This window comes from Peromyscus eremicus, chromosome 4 (genome assembly GCF_949786415.1).
Source record: "Peromyscus eremicus chromosome 4, PerEre_H2_v1, whole genome shotgun sequence".
NCBI lineage: Eukaryota > Metazoa > Chordata > Mammalia > Rodentia > Cricetidae > Peromyscus > Peromyscus eremicus.
The window spans coordinates 109,359,441-109,373,571 of record NC_081419.1 but is presented as its reverse complement, the minus strand read 5'-3'; the positions used below and the strand labels follow the sequence as shown (position 1 = coordinate 109,373,571).

Genomic DNA, 14,131 nt, shown 5'->3' with positions numbered 1-14,131 from the left:
CTTAGAAAATGACTCTTGCTTGTGTAAGTTAACATAAAACTAACCAGCACACGAGACTATATATTTGCTATTTGAGGGTAAGAATTTAGAGGCTACAATCATTGCATTATCCACAGGGCATGAGAAATACAATAATAATATTATTTAATACCTGTGCTAGGCAAGCTTCTTTCTACCACATTCTTAGTACACGATGCTGTGAGAGCCATACTCCTTCCTGTACATATCAGGGCATTATGAGTTTCAGGCATCAAAAGAAGGTTGAAACATCTCCCTTGTCTCTCCAACTACATTCTAGTTACATAAGAGTTCTGTACCTGCCCTGTTGGCAGTTGCTATGGTGGGAGGGGGAGTCAGCCACCTGATATTTGAGTCAAAGGATAGAGCTCTGGGAGTCTGTGTATCCACCCCAGAATTTGTTCAAATATAAAAAATCCCTACCCACAGTCCCGGCTATCCTGGAAACAGGGAAAGAAAGGTAACTGGAGTTCAGCCATTCAAGATTAGCCTGGACAACTAGCAAGATATTGTCTCTTACAAGGAAAAAGAAAAGGAGGGAAAAGAAGGAGGAAGGGAGGGAAAGAGGGATGGAGAAAGGCAAATGTAGTTCACAAGCAAAAGCGAACCAACTCAAGAACAGCAGAGAGTGGAGCAGGTGGTGTGACTTTCCTCCCTGTGGTGGCAGGTGAAAAAATATGGCACAACACATAAGTCATCAGCCCCTGGGCGGCAGCATCTCTTTCCGCATGGTATAAAGTTAGCAAGTCCCTATCACTCACTTTTTCTTGCTGTCCTTCTTGGCGGACTTTTCCAGGGCTGCTCTCCTTCTCAGGTAGTCGTTCTGGATCTCGTTGTACTTGGTGGTGTGCTCCTTGATGAGCTCGGTAGTTTTCTTGTGGTGTCTCTTGACCAGGTCTTTCATTTCTTTGTAGTGCTTCTTCTGAAGCTTCACGAACGCTTTCTGTTGCTTGAGCTCTTCGATGGTCTGCGCCTCCACTTCTGCAACAGAGGACGAGCAGGAGAGCTGAGGGACAGGGTGGACTGAGAGTCCAGAGGAAGGGACGGGGGCAGCCCGCTCAGAGAGGAGCAGCCCATCCCCGCCAAGAGCAGCTGGACAGCACAGCTTGGATGTTAGACCTATCAGTCAGCTGCTCTGGCTCGCCAGCTTAGCAAGGTGCCACCCAACTTGGCAGAGACCCAGTTCCTTCATCTGTGGCTTTGCAGCTTCGTGTCCCTAGAAAGAGAGTCTGGGATGGGGATTCCGGTGCCTGTGACTTACTGGGGGATGAGGGGATGGGAGGGAGGCAGAGACGAAGAGCAGCAGTGGAAACAACTGAGCAAGGTGCATGGCAACTTCAGGACCGCTTTCGCATAATCCCAGGGGAACCCCAGTGTGCACTGCACCCCAGGGCTGGGCTCCTCATGAATAAAGAAGGCCAGCTTCTTGAGAATTTGGGGGCACTTACAAGGGGGACATAACTTTCTAGAAATGATCTCCTTTAGATAGAGGGCAAATTTGTTGAGATGTAGAAACTGGGCTTTAGCAACCTAGGCTCACTCCAGCTGGGAACAGGGTGTACCACATCAGAGGAAAAGGGAACAGGTTTCTTATTTCATTGGTTTAAAGGATGATAATGCTTCTACCAGTTCACAAGCCTGGTGTGATGGTGAAATAAAAAAAAATCATGGAAAGTGTTGAATAGTTTTGGGCACCATACATGTAGAGACTTTGCAAATAATCACACATCTCTCAGGGACTCACTGACAAGGGCCACACCACAGGTTTCTCCCTCCATCTCAGTGGATGTGGTAGTCGAGTGTGTCAAGAAGGTGTCCTTTAATCTGAACTTTACGAAGGCTCCAGCAGGGCTAGTGGCCACCTGTATGACTGCAGTGTTTTATCCAACGTTGAGAAAAATGGTCAGAGTGACAAAATCTGGCCATAAATCACTCTGTATTTCATATGCACACTTCATCACTTCTATGACATGCATTTTTAAAAATGCATTATCACGTTGGAAATCAAGATTCCACACTAGTTCCCCTACTGCTTTTCCTAGTATTATAGCAACGGGGCTTCAATGTATGGTGTCCTAATTTCAATGAATTATCATTTATTTGGACCCAGATTAAGTCAAAGTTCATATGTCTCCATTTCTTGATATGAAATTTCTGTTTTGGGAATAACAACAACAAAAAAGATGTTATAAATATTTAGAGCTGTCAAGCGATTCAGAAATAATATATGTCACAAATCACAACAAAGTTGACTAGAAAACGAAATGGATTGTGCATAAACAGGGGAACTGGGATGGCAATTTCTGTTGCTAAATACCAAGGCCTTTAAACTGCTACAGGAGCATTTCCTGCTCTCACCATGCATCTGCCCTGACAGCTCATTTTTCTTCTTTTTGAAGAAAGAAGCCAAGGAGAGAACTAGGTACATTTATTTAACGGTTTCCCTCAGGCTCAAACTGACTTCGGGTGGTTGCATAATAAGTGCTTGCATTAAGAATTTATAGTCCTGAGGCATTGCCACATTTCCTGGTAACAAACTCCACCTTATTTTTTTTTTTTAAAGAAATGGTTTCTGGAAAATCAGCTGTGGACAGTTTCAAAATGGGACTCCCCATGCTCTGGCCTATAAGAAAAAAGACACCCTAAACTGCCTTTGAAAAAGCCTCCAGGCCAAAGGCTATCCCTCGGAATATCCCAAAGTGTAAAAGTTAATGTCTATTTGCATAAAGACACAGTATTGCTGAAGGGTGGCTGCCCAGAGACACCGCTGTCAGGGGGGTGGTGTAGACCTCCCTGCCTCTGTGTATACAGTCACATATTTTTAGAACACTTCAGCGTCTGTTTTCTGCATCAGTGCTGTGTGGCTTCCCATGGAACTCTTTCAAAATACACTTCGTGCTCTTATAAGTTCCTAATAATTTTTATATTTTGATGACACATAACTGTGTGCATAAAGAGCATCTACCAAAAATCTCCAGTCCTGAACATTTTTGCAAAGTTGCCATGCTTCAGGGACCATCACCAGGTAAAAACCAGAATACTGCCAGGACCCTAGACATCTTCTGGAACCCCCGCCCCCAAGGCATAATCAAAGCCCAGGTTTCCTACAGTGATTGGTTTTACCAGTCTTTCTTTGATCTTCAGGCGGGTGAAATCATTCTCTCTCATGTCCTACCTCCTTTTCTCAGCACACACCTTAGCTGTCTGCCTTGTTGGAGGTGATCACAATCTGCTCTAATTGCTAACACACCCCCATTCCATTCTGTAACTACCCCATAGTCCACTCATCCACCTCCCTGTTGGTCAACACCTGGGTTTTACAAGTGGCTCTGTTTTTGGTGAAGGCATGCATACATTCTTGTTTTGTTCTGTTCTAGACATTCTAACCATTTTTAAGACACCACTACACAGTAAGTGCTAATTGTACTGAAGAAAGCTTAGGTCAATTTGAGTCCTGTTGCTTGATGTAACTAACCCAAGTTCATACGAAAGATCATAACCATTGTGTATTTCATGCTAACAAGCAAGATATATTCTGCATATCTGAAATATAGCTTATTATCAGCACAGTAGGGGGACACACATTCCTGTTACCTGGCTCTCGTAGCCAGGAGGAAACTACTATTTTTTTTTTTCTGAAATGGGTATCATCAGAAACTATTATTTTTAGCCAATAGGGTCTTGTCTGCCAACTCTGGCTACTTCTCTGTGATTTTACATTAGACAATGTGACCAAACTCAGGCCAGACGTCTACAAACTCTTAAAACATTTAATGATGCTAGTTTTCAGAGACAGATGGCAATCTCCTCCCCTCTAAACACTCACCATGCAGTGTTCAGTTGCCAACTTCCATGCAGAGAAAAGGCTAGCACTCACCTGTTAAAACACTCTGGACCAGGTCTTCTGTTTTGGCGGGCGCCTTTACAGAACCTGCAACCACAAAGATCAAAGAAATGGCCTTCTTTGTTTTTCAAATTTTATCCCATTTTTAAAAATAAATGTTTGGACTTGGGGGTTGTAGCTCAGTGGTAGAGCACTTGGCCATCTGGGTCTCATCTCCAGTGGATTTCATGTCCACTGGGGGACAGTGCCCTTTGATTCTAAGTGTCTTTAGAAACAATAGCTGATTGTAGTAGGAAGCTATTTACAACACAATTTCCCTAAAACTTCTTTAATTTGTAACTTTGATTCAATCCTATGTCAATAAGCAATTTTGTGTATTCTCCATATACAAGGAAACAGCCTTCCACTTGCACTTGAAAGTTCAAATCAAGGAATTAAATCTCAGTGGTGCTACTGCCATCTTCTGGCAAAATCAGGAATGACGTGATTAAAGGCTGAATGCGGACCAAAGGGCAGTACCAAGTTTTGCAGACAAGAACCATTATCAGCACCCAAATTACTGAGCGAAGAGTAAGGGGAAATACGATATGTATGCACCTGCAGAATGCTTCTTCCCATACACCTAGGAGTGGGAATCAAAACTTTCAGAGGGATGCACTTTGACCTAAGGACCTCATATCATCAGGATGGGACATGCCAGCATCATTTGTCCCTGACAGGATGCATCAAGAAGGGCCCAGCATTAGAACAAAACCTCAGTCTGGTCACAGGAAAACATCGAGGCAACTCAAAGTGAGGGACATTTGGAAAACAATGATCACAACTCCTCCAAACTATCCAGGGGTCCGAGAAATAAGAGAGAGTTGGGGGCTGTTATAGAGGGAAGGTGACCGTGCAGACAGGATGAGCAAGTGCAGTGTGGGACCCTTGGTGTGAATCTGCAACAATACATGGACACTGGAGTAAGGAAGGCCAAGTTCACACAAGGCTTGCTTGTTGTGAAGGTTTACTGTGATCTTGTTGAATGCTGACTTTAGGGGAAGAGGAGAATTGTGTCACACAGTTTGTACAATTTAAAAAATATTTCCTGGCTAGAGAGATAGCTCAATGGTTAAGAGCACTGGCTGCTCTTCCAGAGATCCCAAGTTCAAATCCCAGCACCCACATGGCAGCTCATAGTTGTCCATGGGATCTGATGCCCTCTTCTGAGGTGCAGATGTACATGCAAACAAAACATAGATAAAATACACAAAATAAATAAATTTTAAACAAAAATAAAAAACGTTTTCTGTAAGTCAAATTAAAGTATTACTTAAAATCAAAATGTTAAAATGGTAAATTCTCTTTTATTCTCAGAAGCAATAAACTATAGTTCAGAAGCACTGCAAATGTTTCCACGTGGTAAAATGTTGTTTCTTATTTATGGTTTACCACCTCCTATAATTGATTTCACTGACTTTCTTAAAAGCAGTGTTTCAGTTCATTCATTTTTGATACAAATGAAGTAGGAGTTGTATTTTATAAATTTGTACCCTTGCACACCAATGAGAAGATCTGAACTTCACCAATGTCACGTTTCATCATGACAGAGAAGGAAAAGGGTCGAAGTCACACTCTCACGGAGGAAACTCTTTCCCCTCCTATTTTATTAATTTTATTAACTGATTCAACTCGATGGGTCAAGCACATGCTGCTCTTTAGCACTGGGTGACTACAGAGGATGCATGGAGCTGAACCTGCTCTCAGGAACGCTTCCGTCTATTAAGAGAAGCACACACACACAAGCCGCCACTCCCCCCCCCCCCGCAATATACACTCACATACCACTTCAATATATCACATACCACACACACACCCCATAAACACTCACGTACCACTTTAATATCACACACACACACCCCATACACACTCACATACCACTTTAATATATCACATCACATACCACTTTAATATATCACACACCACACACACACACACACCATACACACTCACATACCAATTTAATATATCACACACCACACACACACCACACACACACACACATACACCCCATACACACTCACATACCACTTTAATACATCACACACCACACATACCCCATACACATTCACATTCCACTTTAATATATCACACACACATACCCCATACACACTCACATACCACTTTAATATATCACATCACACACACACATACACACTCACATACCACTTTAATATATCACATACCACACACACCCCATACACACTCACATACCACTTTAATATATCACACACCACACACACACACACATAAGCCCCCCACCCCCTACCACATACACACACTCACATACCACTTCAATATATCACACACCACACACATATACACACATACTCACACCATACATACTCACATACCACTTTAATATATCACACACATACACCATACACACTCACATACCACTTTAATATATCACACACACACACACACACACACACACACACACACACACACACGTACATACTCACTCACCCACTCACTCACTCACTCTCTCACTCACATTAACCAGAGTGAGGTGAAATACCAACATGAGCTGCCCTGAAATGATAGGATTTCTCTGAGGAGTGAGACAAATGAATGTAGCTTTGGGTGAATGAAGAGTAGAAGGTAAAAGCAAGCCCTTTAGTAGTACCAGGTATCACGTCTGACCTGACTTTCCCTTCACTGGCATTGTGCCTTTCAGGAAATTCTTCATCACCCCCGAAATGAGACAACAATAGAACACATCCAGTGGAGGACCGGAATGATGATGAAGACCTAACCCATAGGCGTGGCCTCACAGGTAGCCTAGCATGGGCAGACATTTAAGGTTACTGGAAAGTCTGATGTTGGCAGAGACTTGAAGTAGAAGGGAGAATGTGCTTCTAAGGCATAGTTGTAAGTTGCTTGAAGAACACTTCACAAGCTCAACTCTATCAGTGGGTGGATCATAATTCACCCCCAAATAACAACCCATGACACAGGTGGATTCTAGGTCGTCAGAAGAGCCAGGTAAGAACCTGGAAGGCCCTGTGACATTCATCTATGCATACATCTAGCTTCTCACTCACTCAAGTCACACAAGGGCATGCTTTCTTTCCTCCCTCAATGCCAGTCTTCTGCAGTGGTCCCCAGAGGCTGAAGGTTGGATGTCTAGCAAATAGCACTGCCCCCACTGCTTACCTGGAGCTGGCTGGCTGTGTGGAGCCTGGGAAGGTGGTTTGGGTGCAAGGGATGTTGTGTGAGTCACCCCATTTTCTGCTGGCGTGGTCCTGCTTTCACTCGGTGCCTCTGATGATGTTTCCCCAGGGTCAGCCTAAAATCATAAATAACCTTAAATTTTCTGTTTCACATTGCTTTCGTTGTCTTCCTATGCCAAAGACGCTACACATTACGGCATTTCCACAGTTCATTTGGGGTCTGAAATATCAAATTTGAAACTGTCTGGAAAGCAAGATTAACTAGGCATAGTGTGAAGTCACAAATCGGCAGGTTAACTGCACAGAAGGCTCTGGTCTCTTCTCCAACTTGCCCATGCTCTAGGACAGAGCCTTCCCATACTGCCTCTGGATCTGGCCAGGTGGTATGCTTCCATCAAATGAACGAATAGCAAATCTAATGCAAACAAGGGACCATAAAGACATGCATCCATCCAATCTTTAGCAGACTCCTGCTATAGCCGTGGAGATGAGAGGCTCTGTAGAAGGACAACTATGTCCTTCTGGCTGGGATGTCCCAGGCTACACAGCCCTAGTGGAATACACACTTGAATGAGATAGCTAAATTAATCTAAGCCTGGTCCAGAGTGGCAGAGCTGGGCTGCTGAATAAATAACACAGAAGGAGAAAGTAAACATTTTGTTTCAGGCCGTCTGCTTCCATGCCACAGCAAGAACTGATGTGCTGTGTAGGAGTGCAGACTTCGGAGCCAGATATTCTCAGATTCGAATTCAGTATGCCGTTAACAAGTCACTTAGCTCTCCATGCTGTTTCCCCATCTTTATCCTCGAGGGTATACATGATATTGTCTATCTTAAAAGATTTCTTCCAGGATCAAAACAGTCAATGTTTATTAAGTACCTAGGACACTTTCTTGTGAAACAGTTAAGATTGTGTGACATTACCAATGGATGATAATAAATGTCTCAAGACTCATGAGCCCTTCATTCCACCCACTCCAGCAGCTATGTCCTACTCAAAGCAAAGGTTCAATAAATGTCTGTTGAATCAATGCTGATCCTTATAAAATAATTACCTCTATAATTGCATAGTATTCCAACAGTTCTTTCCAACACTCCAAGTGCCTTCCAGCTGTTTTAGACTTGCTCTCCATGTCCACAGCAAGTTTTACTGTTGAGTTTACCCTAGCATTTTGCTATGTAGTGCATTTATAAGGTACATGAGGAATGTTTTCTTCTACCAGTCATCTGGACCCCAACATTGTGACATTTGGGCAATTTTACCAAAGGAAAACAGAAGTATAGACAGCATCACTGATTCTTATTCTCTTCTCCCCCCAAATCACTGCTTTTCATTTTTCAAACAAAACCTTACTCTGTAGCTGTGGATGGCCTTGAACCCATGATCCTGTTCCTACAGCCTCAGAGTTGACTTTGAATCGGTCCCCTCAAACTATCTTTAACTTAACAAATAGCCCTGTTCATTGATTAGGCCTCTTCAGTGTAGCTAATATCCCTGGGATGGGTGAAAAAAAAAGTAAGCCTTGTTACCAGGCCAAACATCAAGCAGGAGAGACAGGAGCCTAGCTACATAACCTAGAAGCATTAGATCCTGCTATTGTGAAATTATGTCTTTTGATGGATGGATAAATCTGGCTGGTAAACTCCAGTATGGTCACATTTAGTCAGCATCCATCAAGAAAATTCTCCCTAGAGTCATATGCCAAGAGGAATGATGGTATATTCTTTGTTCAACCAGACATTGCAAATAAGAGCCTCTTGAATGCAGTGTATGGGTAGGGTTTTTGTTTGTTTGTTTTGTTTTACTTTGTTTTTTGATTTTGTTTTGTCTTGTCCAGTGTTGCCAGACTTTTCCATGCAGGACATGTTATACACAGAGAATGGTTTTCATGTTTTTCTTAAAAACAAAACAACCCAGAGTTAATGACCTGGAGCTGTAAAGTCATGAGAAGGAAAAGAGAAGCCAGACCTAAATTTTGAGAAAGCTCTTGTAAGCACGACAGACACTGTTCAGTTTCTACCTATAACTGCCAGATTTTGAGGAATGATGGAAAATGAAATATTCATGTGAACTAATACATTTTCAAATGACCAAAAGGCCAAAGTGCACCTTCAGGCTGCATTAAACCCAGAGCAGGCTTCTGCACTTTGTGACTGGAGGAGCAGAGTTTGCCTGGAATCCCGAAGAAAAGATGCTGTGTGCTGAAAATGTCCTGAGCCAGGGGCCAACAAATGTGCAGCTCACACATTCTCTGTCCTGCCAAACACATGTCAGGGGAAGAAGGAGAGTAAGGAGCTGATTAATGGGTCCTGGTGTAGTCAGATTTGCCAGGGCCTCTTAGGATTTTTCTGGAGACAAATGTGATGCGTGAGTGAGCATCTATGATGTCAAACAACAACAGACTGATGCTCGGTCGGTTTGCTGAGGGATGTGTAGAGGAGCCCCAGCTGACAGTTTCCCTAATGGAAACTGATAACAGAAGTAGTTGAAGGTTCAGTGGCCTGGACACTGTTGTGTACTGGCTTCATCTCAGCCGCTCAGATGGGTCTTGCTTACACGGCAGGGTAACCGCTGAAAGTCTGCACTAAAACCTAGTAAAAGGAAGCTGGAGGTCAGATAAGTGATGTGAGAACGTGTTATAGTTTAAAGTCTAAATATTTTAAATAGCAGGCATTCTATATTCTATGATAGTGGCAACTCCAGGAAGCATTAACACAACAGTGAGTTATAGCTAAGCCAGAGACACATAAGTAGGTGAATGTAATTTCCAAAGAACTCACCCCGTTGCACTAAAACAACCCTCATAGAAAAAAGCAAATACATGGTTAAATAATACCTACAGCTGTGAAGTACTACATTTAACTTTTTGATACAATTGTAAAATCAAGTCATTCCCACCAGACTGACATGTGCGATTAAATGCAAAAGCCAATTCTGTGTCCAGCTCAAAGAAATCTACACGTTTGACTATGTTTCTCCCCAGGCCGCTCCATAATGGTTGCTTTTATGTGTTTAAACAAAACAAAAGCACAAAATCCTTTCCCAAGGTCCTGGACATCATGACAGAAACAAAAGCACCCAAAATATGTTTTTATAAACTAAACTGAAAGACCACTGGAATTCAATTACATGAATTTCAATGAATCAAAATTCATTAAAGTGGGACTTTGGGCGCACTTACTAGATTTTTGCTTTTAGCCTCTGCCCCCTAGTGGTCATATGGAATTTCTGCAATATATTTTTCTTCCAAATAAGACCAAAAACAACTTTTAAAAACTAAGATTTTATATTTAAAAATTACACCTTTCCAATAATTAAATTGAGCACAAATTTCTTGAAAATATACTGCAGGTAAGTCAGTGAGTGGATAACTTAATGACTCTTCTTACAGGTTTTGTAAAAGGGAATTTGTACGACATGCTGTATAAATGCAAACGACTTGCATCCCGAACTCATTAATTGTGACTTTGGTAATCAACAAGCAGAGAATACATATCTTAAGAACTCTGTCAAATGTTTAACAGGAAAGCAAAATGTCTTTCAGCTCTCAGATGTGACTGAGCCACTTGGGTTATTGGAGGATCCTGGTTTTCCTGATTCCTGGGCTAGTGAGATGGCTGAGTGGGTAAAGGTGCTTCCCACCAAGCCTGATGACCTAAGTTTGATTCCTGGGACCCACATGGTGGAAGGCAGGAACAAACTCCAGAAGTTCTCCTCTGGATCTATACATATGTGCTGTGGCACACTCATGTATGCACCTCCCCCACTAAGTAAATAAATAAACAAATGTAAAATTAAAATATGCTGTCTCTTCCAGGTGCTTGGTTCATATGACAGTATGTTGACTTGGGTCCTGGTGGGTGAAGGATGAGGTTAGCCATTCTCCCAGAATTACATGGAGATTTGTAATTTTAGGGTATCAGGACAAATGTGGCAAGGGTTGTGGCTCTGTTAGAGACAACATCTCACTCAAAACAGCTTTTCAAAACACATAGGTAATTTGTACCTAAACTTTCCACTAGCTCAAATAACTCAGCTGCTGTACTTGTCCTATTCCTAAGAAATTCAGACTCGGTCCTGAAAACCACATCGTGACTGTGCATTTCCACATGCTTAGGAGGGAAGCACACTGATGTTAGCAGCCTGCTTTGAAATGCACTAAAAATGAGTTAGAGTGTTAAGTGGGTAGAGGGATTTATATGTGATAAAATGAAAATCAGGATTCAGTTGCGGACTGATATAAGAACATTAACTTTATTATTCTTTTGAGTTTTACTTCTGTTTGAAAATTTTTGAAGAGTCTAGTAGGACAAATGAGAAGTGAAGTCTTTAAGTAGTGGGATGAATTTACCTTTTGCCTTCAATCTTCTGGCTTTCTATAAAAAATTATTACTTTATTTACTTATTTAATCTGCATGAATATTTTTCCTGCACGTATGGATGTGTACCACATGTGTGCCCAGTGCCTTTAGAGGGTAGATGAGAGTATTGGATCCCATGGAATTGGAGATGCAGATGGTTTTCAGTCCCTGTGTGGATGCTGGGAACTAAAACTGGGTTCTCTGCAAGAGCAGCAAGTATTTTTAACCACTTAGCCCGCCTCCAGCCCTGTTTTTTCAAATATCTTAAAGAACACATAATATGTAAAATTAGTTTGGTATCTTCTGCAACTAATGTCCAACAAGTTCTTTCAGTAGTAACTGGAATGTAGTCTAAACATCTCTTCATACATCAGGGCTGCAACATCACTTATATAAATGTAGCATTCCCACCACATATTGAACCACGAGTGACAACTGCAAGTTTAATGTGTGAGCTGTTATTAATGTAATTTTCTTCCTTAGAAGTGAGGAAGAGAGAATATGATTTTTTTCAGGGTATGTATATGTAAATATATATCCATGCACATATATACGTATATGTGATTTGATATACATACATTCCAGCATAGTAACTGACGTATAGTATTAAATAATATTTATTGAATGAATGAATTAATGAATGAGTGGAGGAATAAGCCCACATTCAGTTTCCTGATGTTACATAAGCAATAGGTACACTTCATGGGCAAAGTCCTGAAACTACAGTACCACCTAAATCTTATGCTGAATTCAGAAAAATGTGTTTAAAAGAATGAATGGATACATCCATGAATGGAAAGCATGATGCTGCCCCTCTTCCTACATTTGACTAATCATCATGACTGGGGGATTAGAAAGCTTTTAAAATGTGAATGAACATGGTGCTGCTGACTATTCTATATATGTGTCAGTATCTATAGGAAGTTGGTTCCACAGCCCAGAAAATCACAAAAGCCACAGGTGCTAAAGACCCTTGGTGAAATGTGTGCAAAATTGTTTAGGACTCTATGCACATACTCAGTATACTTGTAGATCATTACTATGTAAATAGTTATTGTAGTGACTGTTTAAGGAGAATTACCAGAAAAAAAGCCTGCACACTCATTACAGAGGCAATTTTAAACAAAACTCACAATCTACAGTTGGTTGAATGCATGGAGGCAGAACCCACAGACACAGAGGGCCAACTGTGCATCAGAGTTCCTGCCACCTTTGTTAGAAATGTTTTTTTATAAAGTTTCTAAAAGTTGGGACTGAACTTTGCAGTGAGGAAGGTATCCTGGCTTGCTCTTCTAAAACGTAGTCTAAACACCCTGTGCATCTCTGTAGGGGTAGAGCTTTGAGATTAAGCCAGATTGTTTTGCACAGACTGTGGATAACCACTTAGAGTACAAATGCTAGTCAGTATGAGTGGGGGGTGGGGGAGAGTTACTCCAGGAGCCCTTCCTGGCTTTCTGTGACTATCTGCCATTGTAGGGGATGGAATGAATAGGCTTCATTTGAGGAGAGAGGGCACAGGGCTCCAAAGCAGTGATTCTCAAAGTGTGGTCCCTGGGTCAGCACCAGCAGTCCTTCAGATCCTTAGAAATACGAATTCCTGGGTTTACCCATCCAACTGCATCACATCAGGGCCATTCACGGACGCTGGAGGAAGCAGCCAGGTGATTCTGACACACGCTGAACACCGAACCCTGCTACTCAAATCCTGGAAGGCTGTTAGAACGGCAGAATTTTATGACCTGTGCAAGACTCATTGAATTGGCATTATGTCATGTTTTTTATGCACATTAAACTGTGAGAGTTCTACCTTGGAGCAGGGTGAAAGCCTTCACTACTTGAGAGTCATGCTTTTGTAATCCTTCTGCTGTTGTGTATGGCATGGGTGATGATTCCAGTGTTTTAGGAGGATGAAGCCAAAGCCCTGAATTGTAACCTACTGAAAACTTTCAATAGATTTGTGGAAGCAACTGGAACAAACCAGTGACTGATTGGCTGAAGTTCCAGTGGATATCTGGGCTTCTCATGATGTCTTTCTTTAGAAGACCACAGTTCTCTAATTAAGCAACTCACTCCACAATTGCCTCCTCTAAAAGTGGGGGCTACTATGATTGCTCTAGGGCATTCAGAGGAAGTGGCTTTGTAACTGTCAAAGCTAAGTAGCACAGAGATGAAAGGAAAGGTCTCATTTTCTTCTTTAAGAAAACCTTTTATTGGGCTGGAGAGGTGGCTCAGTGGTTAAGAGCATTGAGTGTTCTTCCAGAGGACCCAGGTTCAATTCCCAGCACCCACCTGGCAGCTCACAACTATCTGTAACTCCAGTTCCAGGGTACTCAACTCCCATGCAAAACACCAATGCACATAACACAAAAATAAATTTAAAAAAACCCTTTTATTGACTCTTTGAGAATTTCTTGCAATGTATTTTGATTATATTCATCCTCTCCCCCATCTCCTCCCATTATAACTTCCTTTTCCTACCCACCTAACTTTATGTTTTCATGTTTTTTAAACCTAGAAAGTCCAATTTGTGTTTCCCATACACTTTTGAGTGTGGCACCCTCTAAAGGAGTTGGGTGGATCCACCAGGGACCATACCCTTAGAGATAACTGACTCTCCCTCCTCTAGCAGATATCAATTGGCAAAAGCACCACAGCTAAAGGAGCCCCCCTCCCTTGTCTATGCTGGGCTTTGG

At 42.0% G+C, this 14,131-nt stretch overlaps 1 protein-coding gene across 1 annotated transcript in view; it reads right to left on the bottom strand.

Moving 5' to 3' along the window:
• Plcb1 (phospholipase C beta 1) overlaps positions 1–14,131 on the bottom strand; it is a 256,333-nt gene that overhangs the window by 112,301 nt on the left and 129,901 nt on the right. Inside the window, exons 22-24 of the mRNA XM_059258948.1 lie at positions 7,061–7,193; positions 3,896–3,949; positions 780–999 (exon numbers count right to left, since the gene is read on the bottom strand). Of these exons, the coding sequence (XP_059114931.1) occupies positions 780–999; positions 3,896–3,949; positions 7,061–7,193 (407 nt within the window). The remainder of the gene's footprint in view (positions 1–779; positions 1,000–3,895; positions 3,950–7,060; positions 7,194–14,131) is intronic.